This window comes from Podarcis muralis, chromosome 13 (assembly GCF_964188315.1).
Source record: "Podarcis muralis chromosome 13, rPodMur119.hap1.1, whole genome shotgun sequence".
NCBI lineage: Eukaryota > Metazoa > Chordata > Lepidosauria > Squamata > Lacertidae > Podarcis > Podarcis muralis.
Genome location: NC_135667.1, coordinates 42,626,668 through 42,646,882, shown reverse-complemented (window position 1 = coordinate 42,646,882; position 20,215 = coordinate 42,626,668). Strand labels below are relative to the sequence as shown.

At 44.5% G+C, this 20,215-nt stretch overlaps 1 protein-coding gene and 1 non-coding gene across 4 annotated transcripts; one reads left to right on the top strand and one right to left on the bottom strand.

Annotated features, from left to right (window-relative positions):
* Positions 1–586: 586 nt before the first annotated feature.
* TRNAC-GCA (transfer RNA cysteine (anticodon GCA)) lies at positions 587–658 on the top strand. Its single transcript has one exon. It is a non-coding gene; the product is annotated as a tRNA-Cys (tRNA).
* A 4,065-nt stretch (positions 659–4,723) lies between these two features.
* On the bottom strand, positions 4,724–18,651 carry TMEM98 (transmembrane protein 98). Of its 3 annotated transcripts, none has more exons than XM_028702824.2 (7): positions 18,494–18,651; positions 13,542–13,749; positions 12,970–13,101; positions 11,910–11,943; positions 11,704–11,819; positions 9,332–9,391; positions 4,724–7,092 (listed from the first exon to the last, which is right to left on the bottom strand). In XM_028702824.2, the coding sequence occupies exons 2-7, from the start codon at positions 13,670–13,672 to the stop codon at positions 6,885–6,887; spliced, it is 681 nt and encodes a 226-aa protein (XP_028558657.1). In that variant the 5' UTR covers positions 13,673–13,749; positions 18,494–18,651; the 3' UTR covers positions 4,724–6,884. The 3 variants fall into 3 exon arrangements, with proteins under 3 accessions (XP_028558657.1, XP_028558660.1, XP_028558658.1); XM_028702827.2 differs by lacking the exon at positions 18,494–18,651 and adding an exon at positions 16,196–16,313; XM_028702825.2 differs by lacking the exon at positions 18,494–18,651 and adding an exon at positions 16,141–16,289.
* Positions 18,652–20,215: the final 1,564 nt, after the last annotated feature.

Sequence of the window (20,215 nt, the reverse complement as noted above, 5' to 3'; positions counted from 1 at the left end):
CCCGCTCTACCCCGTACTGATCGCAATTTGAAAGCAGCTCACATATATCTGGGACTGGGGGCTAAAGACCTTTCAGGAGGAGCCCGCCTTAAACCCTTTGATTTATATTTTATATAAATTGATTTTTTAATATATAAATCATTTCTATGCCGTTTTCATTCCAACGCATCCCAAGGCGAGAAACAAACAACACTATAATAGTGTATCACAAGTACATTGATCATAACATATAACCAGCAAATCACCAGTGAAACAATTCACAGCCTATATAAAACGCTGCTAACAAACCGGCAATTGTTAAACATAAATAAAGCTTTCACATTTTTTTTTTAAAGTATCTTAAATTGGAAATCAGTTGCTCCCCAATGAGTCGCTAATTGTCTAAGTTTGGGGACCGTAACCGGCTTTTGTTGTAACCGAATTAACGTTCAGCAGCAATTTTTGGGCGTTTGGTGCACCGGTGCTTTGCACGCTCTGGCATTAGAGGGCGTTTCTCAGCTAAATCTCCATTAATCCCTTTTGGAAAGAAAGACGCGATTTTCGAGTTTGGTTTCCTTACGTTGAAGTCCAGCATGTTGCCGGAAGAGGGGGTATAGCTCAGTGGTAGAGCATTTGACTGCAGATCAAGAGGTCCCTGGTTCAAATCCGGGTGCCCCCTGGACGGATTTTTTGCTCTTTTGATTGCCAGTTTAAGAATTTGCAAGCGTAACGTTTAGGAATCGACTCAAAAGCCATGCGAAAAGCTTAGAAAAGCAAAGTGACCATTTGAGCAGGAGGAAGCTTACAAGATCGTAATGCACTAACTGCGCCATATTCTCAAATTTTGTATTCTGGGCTGAATTTACCTAGAATTAGGGTCTGGGTTAAAGGCGGATCTCCACGTTTTGGGGCCCAGTGTCACCAGGAAGCCGTGGATCCGTGATTTTTGTGTTACATGCTGTGCCCATGGCCATGATATTTGATCTGATGGTGACTTTGGGCTGATCTAGTGCAAAAATCATGAGGATCCATGAGGATCCGTGTTTTTTAACCATGTTTTTGCACCCCTGCGGCCCCACGAAACAGTGGGTGCATGATTTTTTTGATGCTGTTTACAGAGTAAGATGGGACACGGGTGGCGCTGTGGGTTAAACCACAGAGCCTAGGACTTGCTGATCAGAAGGTCGGCGGTTCGAATCCCCGCAACGGGGTGAGCTCCCGTTCCTGGGTCCCAGCTCCTGCCAACCTAGCAGTTCGAAAGCACATCAAAGTGCAAGTAGATAAATAGGTACCGCTCTGGCGGGAAGGTAACTGGTGTTTCCGTGCGCTGCTCTGGTTCTCCAGAAGTGGCTTAGTCATGCTGGCCACATGACCCGGAAGCTGTCTGCGGACAAACGCCGGCTCCCATGGTCTAGAGCGAGATGAGCGCCGCAACCCCAGAGTCGGTCACGACTGGACCTAATGGTCTGGGGTCCCTTTACCTTTACAGAGTAAGACATGGTCTACAGTATCATGGTGGTTTTATTTAATTTGAATGAAAAAAATCATATGAATTCATGAGGATCCGTCTAGATCCGCCTTTTACCTTTTTCCCTGGAATTACACTCAAGTTCAGCAGCCACAGCCATAAATTAAAATTCTGGCTTCGTCGATCAACTAATTAATCCTCCCTCCCTTTGTTTCCATGCAAGGCTCGTTTTGCCTTTAAGCTGAGTGATGGAAAGAATTCCAACAGGTGAGGCTTTATCACACCTGCTTGTCGTGCAGTCACTAAAAAAATACCACATCCTTGCCCTTTGGATGGGAGCAGAGTATTCATATTGCTTTTATGTATTTATTTTTTTACTGAATTTATATCCCATCCTATACCAGGAGGTCTCAGGGCAGTTCACAGAAAAGATCAACATATAAACCACAAAATATACAATCAAAATTAAAAAACAACCACCCAATAACACGGCCCCTCCAAAAAGAGAGCCACGTTTTAAAAAGGGCATTGGATGTCAATCAGATCAACCAAAGGCCTGGTTAAAAAGGAATGATTTTGCCTGGCGCCTGAAGGTGTTTAATGAAGGCGCCAGGCGAACTTCCCTAGGGAGAGCATTCCACAGACTTAGGACAGCTCTTGAGAATCTTTTTACACCAGCAGGTCTTTGCAGTTGTTTAAGCCGATTAACCAGTCATTTTAGTCATTATTTGGATTCTTTTTAAACGGTCTTTTATTTTTAGCTGTACATTGCCCTGATACTTTATGATATGGGAGTACAGAAATGCTTTGGATTAAAAATAAATAAATCGATGCAATACGGCAGGGGTCCCCAAACTAAGGCCTGCGGGCTGGATAAGGCCTGAGGGACTCGTTTTTCCGGCCCGCGGCGACCGCTGCCACCCGCTTTTTTAAAAATAGATTTTTTATTAAATTTTCCACAATAACACAAACCACAAAGCAAAATGATACATGAAAACAGAAAAACAAAAACAAAACAAAACTTAATTCTTCACAAATCCAACCTTTTAAACATCTTGGTTGACTTCCTCAAATCCCTCCCTTCTGAGTTTCCTTGTAATTAAAAGTAACAGCTTTCCAATATCATTATTAAACTAAAACAATTATTTCCAATTATAGTCCATCTTATTCACTTTTCTTAACATTCTAAATCCCATTTATTTAATTATAACTTAGTTTAATCCTAGGCCTATTTCTTTCTTTCAAGTAATTTCACATTTTTTATATTACAATATTTATTCAAATAGTCCTTAAATTTCCTCCAATCCTCTTGCGACTCCTCTTCTTTCTGGTCATGGATTCTTCCAGTCAGGTCAGCTAGCTCCGAAAAGTCCATCATCTTCATCTGCCAATCTTCCACTGTTGGTAGTTCTTGTGTTTTCCAATTTTTAGCAAGTAACATTCGGGCGGCCGTTGTGGCATACAAAAATAATTTAACATCTTTCTTGGGCGCCGCCGCCCGCTCTTACCAGCGCTGCGCTCCTGTGCAGCTGCCCACTTCGGAGAAGCACCGGAAATAGCTTGTGCACATGCACAAGCATTATTTGTGTATGCGTTATTTGCGCATGCGCATGCGTTATTTCCGGTGCACATCTGGGTCGGAGGAGGCCCATGCACATGCACACAAGCTATTTCCGGTGCTCCTCCGACCTGGAAGTGCGCTGGAAATATTGTGTGCGCATAAGGGCACACGCTCCCTCACCCTCCGCACATTCGGCGCTGGAGACATCAGCCCAAGGCGCGGTAAGTTTGCTGACCCCTGCGTTACGGGTTGTGTGTGCAAGGCTGAAAAAAGCACTTGCCAAAAGGCAGTGGAAAACTGGCATGCTGTGGTCCATGAGATCACAAAGAGTCGGATACGACTAAACAACAACAACAAACCCAAATTTGCCGTAGCCTTCAAATTTCCACTGCAGCTTCCAGCAGTGTGCTTGGAAGAAGGAGAATGAGATGCATTTAATTTGCATGCAACCATAAGGGGTTTTTAAGGTTTTTTTAGCAAGGAAGTTCAGAGGGGGAAATACAGTACAGCAAATGCGTTTACAATTAATTTTCATCAGCAGATGTTATTTAACCGCAGAACTATGAGTTGTGTGACAGTTACAGAATTGTCATCACCCCTCACCATAATTTGGGGAATTTAACATGTACAGACAACATGTGCAGCCTCACAAAGGCCTGATATATGATGATTTTGCTGGGCTTCAGCTTCAGTTACCATAGACATGGATAATGTAAAAAAGGGAGAGTTGTTTCAACCACTGCTTGAAAACCGATGCAGCTTAGGGACCCCATCTTATTTATTTATATTTATTTCATAAAAATTATACACCGCTTGATTGCAAAAAACAACAACCCTCAAAAGTGGTTTACAAAAATGCATGGGATGTTTGAAGTATCATACCACTTTAAACCGTCATGACTTTCCCCATAAAATCCTGGGAACTATGAAGATGATGGACTTTTCGGAGCTAGCCGACCTGACCGGAAGAGTCCGTGATCAGAAGGAGGAGGAGCACCAGGAAGGATGATAGAACTTCAAAGATTATTTACTTAAATATGCTAAGATAAATTAATTAGAAATACTTGCAAAAAAAATAGTTAGGCTAAGGATTTAAATATGTGAAGTTATAGAATATTATGTTTAAAGCAAAGATGAAAAGAAACAAAGATGTTAAGAGGACTAAGTAAATTTTATGAGATTTTGTTTTGGAAAACCGTTACAATGATATATATTGAAATTCAGTCAAGGGAATTCGAGGAAGTCACTTAACAATGTTATTAAGATTGGATTAAGTACAGTTATGATGTATGTTTGTTTATTAGTTTTAATTTTTGGAAAATTAATTTTAAAAATTGGGGGGGAAATCCTGAGAGCTGTAGTTTATTTAAGGGCATTGAGAGTTGTTAGGAGACTCCCTATTCCCCTTTTACAGCTTCAGTTTCCAGAGAAGAAGGATTGCTTGCTAAACCTTTCTGGAAATTCTAGCTCTGTAAACGTAACAGGTGTCACCTAACAACTTTCAGCGCCCTTAAGAGACTACGTTTCCCAGGATTCTTTGGGAGAAGCGATGACTCTTTAAAGTGGCACGATACTGCTTTAAATGTATGGGGCCGTTAATTCAACACAAGTTTCCAAGTAAACCACACTATGTTGTTACATCCAGGTGTCACATCCAGTACAATATAATATTTTGTTTCAGACACAGGTAAGAACAGTCTGGGACAACAGCAATGTTCTGTAGAGAACAATTGGAAACTTTATTGTAATAAAGTAGGTCTTAACAAATCACATAGCATTGTCAACGTCTATAAATGGTGCTGACGTTTGGATAACCATTTTCCTGACTAAGAAGTAGTTCCAAATAGGTATTTATTGTTGGTGTCATTCTTGCATGCAAGCTTTTCACAGCATCTCCGCCCCCCATCGTAAGCACCTAAACGCCAGCCTGTATCTCCCACCTTTAATCCACAAAATACCCCGTCATTTAAAAGAAAAAGAAAAGGATGTCAAACACCTATCTGCAATATGACTCCCATGTCTGGAAGCACTCTTAAGTTTAGGTGATGGGAACTCCCATATTTTATTTCAAGACAACAGTTTGAATGAAGAGAAAAAATAGGAGCGCCAAGTCAACAGATGAAAACATTTGCACAGCCCAAGCTAGGAAGGAGTGTGGTTTTGAGAAAAGTTGTGTGAGACAAGCATTCAGCTGAAGGATCGGTTGACTGAGATTCATATCTTCCTTAAAAAGAAGGGATAGTGGATGTTCTTGAAAATTAGCAGTGTTGGTAACAAATATCTCTGAACATGTGTAGAGTTCACTGAGCCATAAGCAGTCCACATGCATCTAGATTTTAGTATTGGTATGGCCCTACCCCTGGGTGAAGACATTTCCACCCCCTCTGCCACAAAAGGGAAGCAGATTGTTAATTATTTTATTTATTACAGTTGTATTTTTGCTGCAAAGGAGAAGGAAAGACAGCTAAATGTATTGGGCTGGTCCTGATGGAGCGATATCTGCATCTGATAGCACGACATGGAATGGGTCTCAGTCTCTTCACCTCTCATTTTAGACTCAAGCATGAGCAAATTCATTTTTTAAATTCATTTTCAGAGTGGGACATACACGGATTTGATGGGAGAAAGATGATCTGAAGAGCTGCCCTAGATATTTTATTTCCCCCCTCCCCAAATATATATTTTGAAAAGGGCCCTTTTATTTTTGAAGTAGTTGCAAGGCATGGTGGCCAAATGGTTATGCCTAGGGACAGCAGCATTCACCCTAAATATGTTATCAAGAAACTTATGCATAAGTAAAGTATAAACATGTTCCTTTGCACAGGAGGAAAAACCTCTTGCATAAAGCCAATTTAGACTAAGGGGACATCCGACTGGCTGTTTATTGCAAATTCATTCTGATTTGTACACAAAGATCCAGTGGTTATTTCAAGCCAGTGGTTATTTTGCCACATTTTCCAGTGCAATTTCCTATTCCTTCTCTTCTTATCAGACTTTTTTTCAGTACGGAAAGTGGAAGACAATCGCACAGGACTTCAAGTGATGTCATATAACCTCTGCGCAAATTGTAAGTGAACAAATCAAGATTTCAGCATTGCAGGGGGCTGGACTAGATGACTCTATAATTTCAACTCTATAATTCTATGAAGAATGCTCAATAAAAACAACCCATGTGGAAGTGCCATAAGCTGTATTAGGGAGGAATCTGCTTACATTTTAAATGTTAAAAAACCAACAACACAATTTAAACTTAAACTTCGGTTCTGTGCACCAGAAATGTACTGGAAGAAGAAGAGTGGTACATTCCAGCTTTCTGTAGTCCTCAGTTTGGATTGTAGGAGGCTCAGAGTATATAAATAAAACTTTAGGCCTTAGAATCCAACTACATTTCTACATTCCCAGAAACGGAGGGAGCTTTCAAAGGCAGCTTGTGATAATAAAGGTCTCGGATAATAACGCAAAGCCAGAAATCCTACTTGTCATGCCTTCAAACCCCAGGCATACCTAAAGTAGCTCTTTGCAATCCGTATGGTTTGCAGTTTTTGACACAGCACCCCTTTATGTGGCCTTATTTGTACTTAGATGACGTTTTTCTTCTCGCTGTGGGGAAAAAACAACCACCACCACCAGCATCCCCTGGCATCAAAACCACCTCAGTGTCACCAATTCCACACATGGGAGAGAATTAGAACAAGACAGCAAGGGAGCGGAGATTCAGTCCTGTATCTCTTGGGGTGCTAACCGTACAGCAAAACTACACTACCCGGCGGGCGGTACAAGCTTTGCGTTCACGGCCGCAGCGCTAGGTGAGGAGAAGAGAGGAGGAAATGGCGGGGAGCAGTTCATCCGAGGAGCTCTGGGTTTTGGATTCCTCCCTCAGATCGTCGACTGCTCCTGCAGGAAAGCGTCACCGCTGGGCCCAGAGCGCTCCGGTTCAGAAGCGAGGGCTGCCTCGCGCAACACAGCCATGTGCTCCTCTGCCGCAGACAGCGATTGGTCGATCCAGTCCATGCGGCTGGGAGAGTGGCAGGCATTGCGGGTGATCAAGACCAGGTGGCTGACGGAAAGGAGCAGCGCAGTTGTCCTTCAAAAGGATGGAGACTGGTCAGAATAAGGAGGGAGCTGGACCCATCCAGCCAAATGCCCCCCTTCCCCTGCCCCCGGCACAGAAAAGGAATTACTATTTGTTGTTTGTTCACGGGATTAAAAATAATTCAATACAGTGTGTTATGCGTTAAAAGAAAATTAAAAGAAAAGAAATTTAAAAGAAAATTATATGAAAATGATGTATCGCTGGTATTTAACTCTGAGAAGATTAGCAAAAATGTACAGTGGTACCTCAGGTTGCAGATGCCTCAGCTTACAGATGCTTCAGGTTACAGACTCCACTAACCCAGAAATAGTACCTCGGGTTAAGAACTTTGCTTCAGGATGAGAACAGAAATCGTGCTCCGGCAGCACGGCAGCAGCAGGAGGCCCCATTAGCTAAAGTGGTGCTTCAGGTTAAGAACAGTTTCAGGTTAAGAACGGACCTCCAGAACGAATTAAGTTCTTAACCCAAGGTACCATTGTACAGGACAAGTTCAAATGTTTGTTGGAAATGTAAGGCAAAGGAAGGCACCTTTTGTCATATGTGGTGGAACTGTAAAGTAATAAAGGAATTCCAGGAAGTGATATACAATGAATTGAAAAAAAATGTTTAAAATAACTTTTGTTAAAAAACCAGAAGCCTATTTGTTAGAAATCGTAGATGCAGAGATTGGAACTGAACTGAAAAGATTGTTTATGTATGCTACAACAGCTGCAAGGATGCTTCTTGCCCAGAGTTAGAAAGATGGTAAGATATCTACCAGGGTAGACTGGCAGATGAAATTATTGGCAAGAGATGGCAAGATTAACTGGGAAAATCAGAAACCAGTGGATCAAAACTTCAGTAAAGAATAGGACAAAGTTACATTATATTTGAAAGGCCACTGTAAACACTTGAACTCTTTGGCAGGTTTTAAATAACTCTTGCAATGTTGTACAGATTTTGGACACAATGGAGGATTGTCAATTAGATGGACTTATAATATGCCGTTTAAAAAGTTACTTAAAGAACCCACAGAGGGGAGGAGGGAAGTCTTGAGATTGGGAAGAATCTTGTGTAATTTATATTATTTGTGATTGTGAGTGTGAATGAAGTTGTAAAATCAAATTTTAAAAAATTATTTTTTTAAAAAAATACAGTATAAATTCCAAAGTGATATATGACGTAACACTGACGATCAATTCATAAAACACTATAACACTATCATAATGATAAACACTATAATGGAAAACACTTATCATAATGATAAAACAAAACAAAAATACAATAAAGCCCATGGGATGAACTTTTGGTATGAATGTGGCTCAAGAATGCAATTAGAGAATAAAAAGGTAAAGGAACCCATGACTGTTAGGTCCAGTCTTGGATGACTCTGGGGTTGCGGCACTCATCTCGCTTTACTGGCTGAGGGAGCGGGCATTTATCTGCAGACAGTTTTTCAGGGTCATGTGGGCAGCATGACTAAGCCACTTCTGGCGAACCAGAGCAGCACATGGAAATGCCATTTACCTTCCCGCCGGAGCGGTACCTATTTATCTACTAGCACTTTGACGTGCTTTCGAACTGCTAGGTGGGCAGGAGCAGGGACCGAGCGACGGGAGCTCACCCTGTTGCGGGGATTCGAACCGCCGACCTTCAGATTGGCAAGCCCTAGGCTCTGTGGTTTAGACCTTTTAGAGAATAGCCTTTACCAAAGGTGTCATGGACTTTGAAGAAGCACAAACCCAGGACATAAGGGAGAAATGAGCTAAGAGGAAGGCACATTTGGCAAATCCTCACCATGATCAACTCCCACCCAAAAACCTATGTCTAGGGCTCCAATATGTCCCGGACATTTTCTGAACATCTCTGGGTTTCGTCCTTCAAAAATGGCACCTAGGCACTGAAAAGCACTCAAAATGTCTGGCATCATTGCAGCCCGTATGGGAAGTGTTGGGGTTTTATTTTTGCACTTTTCCTTAAAAAATAGCTAAAAAACACAAAAAAGCAAAAAAAACCCGAAACATTTCAACAACTTCTGTGTCCAGATTTTCACTTACGATAATCCTACCTATGTCCCCACTGTGGAAGGATGTGTGGATCCAGAATTGGCCTCTACAGTCACTTTCGGACTCACTGTTAAGACTGTTTTCATGGAAGGCAATCTTACTTGGCCACGATCGATCGCCAAAGAGGATGTATGACCATGTTGCACAATTCCTGACAACTCGCCTATCCGACATTGCCTACTCACCTGGCATCCAGGAGTTTGGGATCCAGTGGTGGGTACATGGATCGGACCACATCATCGACCCTGGGAGAAAAAAGAGACCCAATAGCCTATCGGGAAGAGATGGTTCTTTCAAGGCCCTTTGTAACACAAGTGGTGTGTATTGGATTAATAAGAGCTACAGGCACATGAAGAATGAGAGGAGTGTGAGAATAAGCAATATGCCCTAGCCCAATACAACTCATGTTGATGGGGAAGGAGTGGACTGGAATAAAGGAGAATCTGCAGACTGATGTTACTGCTACTACTATTAATTTTTGTGGGAATGTTCAGGGATGCAGGAGAGGATATATTGTTTGATTATAGCCTTTCCAACTTGTGTTAACAGGTTCACAATTTAGCAGAGTAACATTCCCCTTTTTAAACTCACAGCCGATGCGTTTGCTAAGGCTCGCTAAAGCCTCTATAATAACTGTTCTGGTATTTCCCCCTTATTCCCTCATAAAAGATAAGACACAACACAGTCTTCTATAAAACTATAAAAAGAGTTTGCTCACATTCTGTTCACAATCGGATCCCAGAAGGCAGACTTAGCTTAGAAAAGTAACATACACCTGGAAACTATCTCATAAAGAGACAGTCCCTTTGTCCTCTCTTGGCTGGAAGCCAAGAGAGCATCTTTGGCTAAGCAGATGTTGCTTCTTTGATGCATGTAGTCAGAGAGAGAGAGAGAGAGATGGCTACCCTGCCCTGTGCTTTTGTCGTTACCTGCACAGGTGAGGCCACACCCACCTCTAGTCACATGCAGAGAAAGTCTGTCCCAGCCCAGAAGGAAACAGGAAGTTTACCTGCTGGCTGGACAAACATTCCTCCCCATGTGTAAACATGTTCACTCTAGGAATGTTGTACTTGACTGCTCTTGTGTTTCACACCCCACAATTTTATTATTCATATGCTGTCCCTCTGAGTGGGCTGCCCCAGACGTTCTTGGGGGCTTCAAGCAAAATATAAAAACACCATCAAACATAAAAGCACTTCCGCAGTAGCTGTTCACTGAAATGGCCATAATTTGTTCACACACTTTTCATGCAGCAGCTAACCACAGCGACAACAACAATTTATTTATTTATACCCCGCCCACCTGGCTGGGTTTCCCCAGCCACTCTGGGCGGCTCCCAAAAATGTCAAACTGTGGGTTTCTTATGTTTCATCCCCCATGCTTTTCGCACTGCAGAAAATTGGAATTATATTTTCCCCCAGCCCTGGATGGAAAGCCATTAGCTAGACCAGAGGTGGAGAACCTGTCATTGCATTCCTATTTCCACCTGCCCCAGCCAGCATGGCCAATGGTCAAGGATGAGTAGAGTGGTAGTCAAGGGGTGACTGAGAGTCCTGAATGGGGTAACTGTGCCTCTGAAGGACCAGGTGCGCAGCCTGGGAGTCATTTTGGACTGACAACTGTCCATGGAGGTGCAGGTCAATTCTGTGTCCAGGGCAGCTGTTTACCAGCTCCATCTGGTACGCAGGCTGAGACCCTACCTGCCCACAGACTGTCTTGCCAGAGTGGTGCATGCTCTAGTTATCTCCTGCTTGGACTACTGCAATGTGCTCTATCTTTGAAGGTGACCCAGAAACTACAACTAATCCAGAATGCGGCACCTATACTGGTGACTGGGAGTGGCTGCCAGGACCATACAACACCGGTCCTTAAATACCTACATTGGCTCCCAGTACATTTCCAAGCATAATTCAAAGTGTTGGTGCTGACCTTGAAAGCCCTAAATGGCCTTGGTCCAGTATACCTGAAGGAGCGTCTCCACCCCCATTGTTCTGCCCGGACACTGAGGTCCAGCTCCGAGGGCCTTCTAGTGGTTCCCTCCCTGCGAGAAGTGAGGTTGCAGGCAACCAGGCAGAGGGCCTTCTTTGCAGGGAGTGAAAGGCGGGATATCAAATCCAAACTCCTCCTCCTCCTCCAGTGGCACCCACCCTGTGGAACGCCATCCCATTAGATGTCAAGGAAATAAACAACTATCTGATTTTTAGAAGACATCTGAAGGCAGCCCTGTTTAGGGACATTTTTAATGTTTGACATTTTGTCATGTTTTTAATATTCTGTTGGGAGCCGCTCAGAGTGGCTGGGGAAACCCAGCCAGCCAGGGGTATAAATGCTGAAAATCGCGCCTGCGCAGACGCTGAAAATCGCATCTGCGCAGACGCAATCCAACCCATGGAGCAATCTCCATGGGAGTGAACCGGCCCAGGCAAGGTAAACCTTGCCGACCCCTGCTCTGCACCCTTGTTGTTGTCATGTGACAACACCTAGAGGGATGCAAAGCTTCCCTCAGCCTGCTCTAATGCTTCCCGCCAGTTTGGTATCGCGCCCTGGCAACTCTCACCTGGGGCTGATCCGCTTGGCAACCACAATGATGTCACTGAGGCTTGCCGGAGGCTTCATTTGGGCCCCCGAACCCATCGTCATGGCAACAAGCTTCTCGGTGAGGGTGTGGCAGATCTGTCCAAAGAGGGATGGTGTGAGTCGGTGCTGCCGCGCATAGCATCCTCACATTGCAGTCCCCACCCCACCCCCCAAAAAGGGATTTACCTTCAGGATAGCAATGCAATGGGAGACCAGGCCCCTGAAAGGAGGAAGAAAGAGGGGAAAAACACAGCAGTGAGTTAGAGAAGCAATGAGGCATTTTAGCAGATACCACTGAAAGAGTCATCCAAGCTTCTGTAGTCAACGCAGAAAACGGAAAAGTCACAGGACTGATTGGTTATTATTGGTTAGGGAGCTGCATTGCAAAATTGGGAAGACTGCAAATTTTGAAAAATCTCATTGGTTCCCTGCTTCTAATGGCAAGGGGTATTTCTCAAAGTTCACCATTCATCTTCCTCCCATCAAAGTCAGCTATTCCCCCCCCCCCCATGAAAAATTATAGAGCATTTTCCATGGGAAAAGTCTGGTCTGAGCTCTGAGATTCACATCCCGGTGCTAAACACTCAGATAGACTATAATCTCTGATGTTGTATTAATTAATTACAGCGGCAAACGAATGCCAGTGTACTGGAAGAAGCAAAGATCACCAGTGTCGAAGCAATGATTCTTCAACATCAACTTTGCTGGACTGGTCATGTTGTGCGGATGCCTGATGATCGTCTTCCAAAGCAACTACTCTATTCCAAACTTAAAAATGGAAAGCGTAATACTGGTGGTCTATAAAAGAGGTCTAAAGACTCTCTCAAGCCAAATCTTTAAAAATGTAGTCACTGGGAAACACTGGCCTGCGAGCGCTCCAATTGGAGAACAGCCTTTACCAAAGGTGTCACGAACTTTGAAGATGCTCAAACTCAGGATAAAAGGGAGAAGCGTGCTAAGAGGAAGGCATGTTTGGCAAACCCTCACCGTGATCAACTCCCGCCCGGAAACCTATTTTCCCACTGTGGAAAGACGTGTGGATCCAGAATTGGCCTCCACAGTCACTTACGGACTCACTGTTAAGACCGTGTTCATGGAAGACAATTTTGTTCGGCTACAAGTGATCAGCAAAGAAGAAGACGTCTGAAGTGGTTCCTAATACCTGTCACAATTCTGGTTGAATAAAAAAAAATATCCCCTGTTCCCCATTTTATGCTGCCTGGGGAGGCATCGCTGCAAAACTTACGAAGCATCTTCAATCCAATCTGCGTTCTCCAGGATGGCTTCAATATGTGGGTTTGTTAGAACCACGTCATCCAATTCTAGTTCTGAAGGTTCAGACTGGGTTTCCATGGTGCCACTGAAGTCAACAATGGGCCTGCGGGGATAGTTCAAAGGTGAACTGGGATCAGGATCAGCATTTTCTTTCCTTCTTTAATAATTTTTATTAAATTTTCAGTTTTACAATTTCAAATACTCATTTCACATCCTTCAGATATCAATGACTTCCCTTCTTCTCTTTCCATGGTTTATTTTACACATCTTAAATCTTAAATATTTTACAAAAACAATACCAATTGGTTTTCCATTAGTGCATCCATCAAAACTTATTTACACTGCTAAATTTTATCTTAATGCTGCCCGCGTTTTCAGCTGTACACAATTATTTTCCATATATTCAATATTTTTTCCCCATCCCGACACTCAATTTTGAAAGCACAGAGTTCTTCTGCATCACCCGGTGAATTAGAGACGGACGAGGAGGGGAACGTTATGTCACATCCTCACAGTTTCTTTTTCAAAAATTTGCACGCTCACCTGGTATCATAATGGTTCAAGAAGTCCTTGGGCCGGCAATAACGTTGCCTGCACACCACAACCAGAGCCACGAAAGAAGCCAGGAAGATGGTCGCCAGCACCCCAATGGCCACAATCACAACCGTCTCCATTGCTGGCCCCTTGTACCCTCAGGGAAGAGGACACTTAGGACATAGGACACTTCAGGACACTTCAGAAGCGCTTCCACCTAGAATGAAAGGGAGCAAAAATGAGGGGATGAGCTGGACTGTCTCAAGCGGTATCTACCATCTTCCACCGAGTCCTTGTGATGTGAGATATTTTTTACAAAGCAAGAATCTGTGCTCAGGTTCTCTTGATATGTTAAAGGTTAAGGTAAAGGGACCCCTGACCATTAGGTCCAGTTGTGACCGACTCTGGGGTTGCGGCGCTCATCTCACTTTACTGGCCGAGGGAGCCAGCATACAGCTTCCGGGTCATGTGGCCAGCATGACTAAGCCGCTTCTGGCAAACCAGAGCAGTGCACGGAAACGCCGTTTACCTTCCCGCCAGAGCGGTACCTATTTATCTACTTGCACTTTGACGTGCTTTCAAACTGCTAGGTTGGCAGGAGCAGGGACCAAGCGACGGGAGCTCACCCCGTTGTGGGGATTTGAACTGCTGACCTTCTGATCGGCAAGTCCTAGGCTCTGCGGTTTAACGCACAGCGCCACCTGCGTCCCTCTTGATATGTTAAGGCATGACTAATCCATATTCAGTGTTCCTGAGTTTGTGCACCTGCTTAATGCTTGTTAAATGCCTTGCAAGACCAGGTGAAAATTCCACCGTGTTCAGCATCCTTTTCATGAATCCCTGCAGAACAGGCACTCGGTGGTTCACAAGAAATTGGCCAATTGATGGATTGCAGAAATTGGCGGATTGCAGTCTACTTTCCTCCACTGCATTGTTGCCTAACACCAATTGTTGCTCACTCCAGGTGTTTGTTTGTGTGTGTGTGTGTGTGTGTGTGTGTGTGTGTACGCATGGGCAACAGACATGGTTTTGGTCCAGTTTAAATAGAATGGTGTACATGTTCATCACATGCAATGGAACGCCAAAGAAAATACCATTTAATCCCTTGGGAAAAGCAGATATTGGAGCACCACAAATCATTTTCACATGCCTGTGTACGTAAAACAGTAGATCTAGTTGAAAGGCAGCACATGGAGATCTGCATTGATCCTCAGGGAACCCCGATTCTTATTTTTGTAACATTATAAGACAAGGGTTAAGGATGCCGATCTCACAAAGCTCTCATTCCCAGCACCCTGAACAAACTACAGTTCCCAGGATTCTTTGGGGAAAGCCATGTTTAAAAAAAGGTAAAGGTAAAGGACCCCTGGACAATTAAGTCCAGTCAAACGCGATTACAGTGGTACCTCGGGTTAAGAACTTAATTCGTTCTGGAGGTCCATTCTTAACCTGAAACTGTTCTTAACCTGAAGCACCACTTTAGCTAATGGGGCTTCCTGCTGCCGCCGTGCCCCCAGATCACGATTTCTGTTCTCATCCTGAAGCAAAGTTCTTAACCCGAGGTACTATTTCTGGATTAGCGGAGTCTGTAACCTGAAGTGTAGGTAACCTGAAGTGTATGTAACCCGAGGTACCACTGTATGGGGTTGCGGCGCTCATCTTGCTTTCAGGGCGAGGGAGATGGCGTTTGTCCACAGACAGCTTTCCAGGTCATGTGGCCAGCATGACTAAACCGCTTCTGGTGCAACCGGACACCGTGACGGAAACCAGAGCACATGGAAACACCGTTTACCTTCCTGCTGCAGCGGTACCTATTTATCTACTTGCGCTGGCGTGCTTTCGAAATGCTAGGCTGGCAGGAGCTGGGAGAGAGCAACGGGAGCTCACGCCGTTGCAGGGATTCAAACCGCCGACCTTCTGATCGGCAAGCCCAAGAGGCTCAGTGGTTTAGACCACAGCGCCACCCGCGTCCCAATGGGGAAAGCCATGACAGTTAAAGCAACATGAGAACGCTTTCGATGTACGCTGAGGAGGGGACCTAAGCTGCTGTCCTAGTTGGCTTCTGTACATGGAACAAGCTGGAGCGACCCATGATCTTGTCCTTCATCTCAGGCAGCAAAATGTCTTGGGCCAGCTGTGTGTCTGCTCATTTTTAAAAAAATTACCCCCTTTACAGTGGTACCTCAAGTTAAGTACTTAATTCGATCTGGAGGTCCGTTCTTAACCTGAAGCAAAGTTCTTAACCTGAAGCACTATTTCTGGGTTAGTGGAGTCTGTAACGTGAAGCGTATGTAACCTGAAGCGTATGTAACCCGAGGTACCACTGCATTTTTATTTCAATGGCAATTAGGCAGGCACGTTGATGGATTCTGAAACTGTCGGCCGGATTACACAAATCTGCCGAAATTCACCAACTATTAAAAGGCCCATCCCCCCTCTTTTTCACCTGGCCACCTGTGGGCCGATGCCTTGTGCGAACCCAAACGACAACCCCAAACAATGACGCTAAAGGGCTGATCTGGAAGAGGCGGTTGTGGCCAAAGGCCCCTCCCTTGGCTAATATACAAAATGATGCACCTTCTGGAGCATGCAACTCGAGCCAGCCCACCTGGGAAATTCAACGTGTCAACAGCAGGATGGGGCGGAGGGAAGAAGGGTCTCACCTGGCCTCCGCAGGATCACAGCCGCCGCCGGCGGGAGGAACTTCCGTGCGAGGAAAGCAATGGAGCAAACAGCAGCGGCGCTGCTGACCTTTGCCCCCCGTCTTCCCGGCCCAAAGCAAACAGTGCAAGGAACAGGAGTGAGTTTCCTTGGAAGCACTGCTGGCCTCGCTAGGCCTGCCCAGTCGTCATCTTGAAGCAAACGGGGATGGGTGTGTTTTGAGTGCTCACACAAGCTGTGGGAAAATCTAGCCCCATTGTCGGGGAAAGTGAGGCGGCTGCCTCCAACATCAAGTGCCAGGAGGTGGGAGAAGCTGCAATCCTATACCCTCCAAGTGCCCCAATTTTCCAGGGACAGTTGCGGATTGACAGAAGCTTTCAGATTTGATCCTGGAATGTCCCGCTTTTCCTTGGGACGTCCCTATTTTCATAGGAGAAATGTTGGAGGGCATGCAATTCCCATCCAGTGGTACCTCGGGTTACATACGCTTCAGGTTACAGACTCCGCTAGCCCAGAAACATTACCTCAGGTTAAGAACTTTGCTTCAGGATGAGAACAGAAATCGTGCTCCGGCGGTGCAGCAGCAGCAGCAAGAGGCCCCATTAGCTAAAGTGGTGCTTCAGGTTAAGAACAGTTTCAGGTTAAGAACGGATCTCCGGAACGAATTAAGTACTTAACCCGAGGTAACACTGTATATTTAAAGCACACACACCCGCGCACAAAGAATCCTGGAAACTGTCGTTTACCCCTTGCAGAGCTACAATTCCCAGCACCCTCAACATACTACAGTTCCCAGGATTATTGGAGGGAAACTATGTGGTTTAAATGCATGGTATGCGCTCGGTCTGTGCCAAAGAAAGATTCAACCGCCGCCAGTCTGATCGGCTTCTGTACACAGAACCCAGTCTTTTATTTACCAGCAGTAACGAAACTTCTTGGCTGGCTTTGGGGCTTTGAGGATTATGGGCACTGTTTGCAGGTACAGTAAGGCCCACAACTTACGATCTGGGGATCACACCTGAAGCCAAAACCGCCTATAGTTATTGGGTTCAGTGGTGGGTGGAATTGCCAAAGTCTTTTTCCTGGATGACCAACCCGTTTTTATTTATTTCTTGGCCAAGTTCATAAAGCTGAATGTGCACAAGTTACGCGTGTGTTAAGTTGTGGGCCTACATTACAGTGCAAGAGGCCAGGATGTAACCTAATGTGTAGGGTATTTTGTTTGACCTTCTGTCTCTAGTCTAGAGCGTAACAGGTTCCTAAAACACGCACTAAGAAAAGTCAGATATTTCAGCCTATAGATAAATGGCACAAATCAGAATAAAATACACTTCAACTTCCATCTTTTGCTTCATTTATTCTGATTATAACAGAAAGGTGATTCGTTTGACCACTGGAAATTCTAAGCACCTCCACGACATCTGTCTCTGTGGCTATAATGAAGAGCTAGAAATTTACTTTATTTCCCAACATGTAAAAACGGGAGGATTTAAGCCTGTGCAGCTTGCGGCGGAAAAAACTTTTCCTTTTTTTCCTCTTCCCTCTTTCTCTTTGCTTTCAAAATGGCCCTTTTGCTTATCTTTGTTTGTGGGTGCAGTTCCACCCACAAGAAATCCAGGGTAGTTCAGATAATAATAATCATGCTAATAATTTTATTATTTATACCCCGCCCATCTGACTGGGTTGCCCCAGCCACTCTGGGCAGCTTCCAACACACATAAAAAACACAGTAAAACATTCAACATTTAATAACTTCCCTATACAGGGCTGCCTTCAGATGTTGTCGAAAGGTTGTCTAGCTACTTATCTCCCTGAATTCACAATAATTTTATTATGATGAACTATTTTTAACTACCACCTTTTCCAAAGAGTTTAAGGGGAGGGGGGGGGGGGAGATGAAAGGAAGGAAGGAAGCGAAGGAGCAGAGAGATTCACAGCTGCTGTTGCTGCTGTTACCTTTTCCTCCTCCAGACTCAGGAATTTTGCCTTAGCAAAAAAAAAAAGTTCTTCGCAGCAAACAGTGGCCCCTTCAAAACTGCCTGTGGAATGTCTGGTTTTCTTTCTTGCTGCTGTTCTTTTAAAGAGGATTAATCACTAAACTCTGGCTGTTTCTCTTCCCCCGCAGTAAAAACAGGCACCACTCTTGAAGCAAGACCTCAACCAAAAAAACCGCAGCAGGCAAAAATAATAATTGCACCCTACAGAACATGGGAGAACTGCCCCCCACTCACCCAGCGAACCAAACACGCCTTAAAACCAGCAAGAGAGTGTGCAGAAACATTTCTTCTCTTTTCATTTACCTGCGGGAAGACTGGGGTAAAGTGTCCCCCTTGCCAAACGTCCACCAAGCGAAGACGGGCCTCTGGTCCCGGCCGCGCCAACCCTCTCTTCGACTCCTGGGGAACTAGGTCCTCCTGCTTGCATTCCTTAGCAGGATAATACTGAACAGATGCCAAATGGACAGAGGAGAGATTAGAAAGTGGGCTGGCCAAGCCAAGGGGATGGAGGTGGGATTTGGGGGTGGGGGCAAGCTCAGCAGGGATGCTGAGCTCACCCTTCCCTATGGGAGAAAGTGCCCGAATGTACGGTAGTTGTCATGGACAAAACCACATCACTTTCTCCCTTTTTTCGAAACACAATAGGGATACATTTAAATTTGCAATTGGGTATAACAGGAACAGTGGTACCTCGGGTTACAGACGCTTCAGGTTACAGAATCGAAAGGCAAATGCGTCTTCACAAAATGCTTCATTTCTCAAAATGACGTCGTAACTTCCATCCTAAACACTTGACATAACACCTGTGCTTTTCTTCTAGAAAAAAAAGGTGCCAGTACTTTTTTTGGGGGGGGACAACTACATCACATGATCCCAAATAAACACAAACACTTTGTTCATTGAAAGGTTATTGTTTATTTTAAAATCAATTGTCACAAATTGTCTTCCAGCAAAAAACAAAAACAATAAATCCTTCAGGTCCAACCACCGTTGTCTAAGATGGTTCCTAAAATGACCATCAATTTAAAAATCAAAACCTGTTGAATGTAGGAGGCAAGTGGTAGGGATTGAATCATTTTGTGCTTCCTCAAAACCCATGCCACAATGTGCTAATTGTCCAATTCCTGAACAAAAGGATTCGAGTATCTCATTTTTGTTGTACCTGCGAACAATGCTTTGACTCTCCTGTCAAATCTTTTTCAGGAACAGGAAATGCTTTGGGATAAAGAAGTATATTTAACTTGTTCGGCCAACGTTTATCAGATGCATGTTACATTCTAAGCTGTGATGATTCCCTCTCCCAAGGATTTATAACCACACAACCCCTCTGGTAGCCCAGAGCTCTGTGGACACAAAACAGTAAATAACATGACATGGCTAAAAAAAGGAGGAGAGCAATTCATCCCCCCCCTCCCCTCCAATGATAAACTATTATTATTATTGGAAATACATAGCTGCTTCTGCATGGGAGGTGCATAGGGAAAGGGCACTTTCTTAATAGCAATACACATTTATCACTTTCTGTGGACTGTAAAAGGTTGCTGGGCTGAAGGTTTTGTGTCTTGAAGGTCAGACACCAAGCAGACAGTGCAGGAAAAGCGGACAAGCTTACACCATGTGAGATTGGGAGGGAAGACACAGAGAAGACCCTGTCCTTGGCCAGGGGAAAAAGCAGGATGAACATTCCTCCTTCATTGTTCATTAAAATCATAAATACAATTCCCCCCCAACCCCCCTCGAGGTAGGTTAGTAAGTCACTTTTCTACATCTGCTTATGGCTTTGTGTAAGGGACTTAGAAGCGCCCATTGCACATTCAATGCCTCCAGCCAAAGCCACATAGTCCTGGAACCTGCGCAGGCAGAGATCTAGCCTATGCCGGAGAGTAAAGGTAAAGGTAAAGGTACCCCTGCCAGTACGGGCCAGTCTTGACAGACTCTAGGGTTGTGCGCCCATCTCACTCAAGAGGCCAGGGGCCAGCACTGTCCGGAGACACTTCCGGGTCATGTGGCCAGCGTGACGAAGCT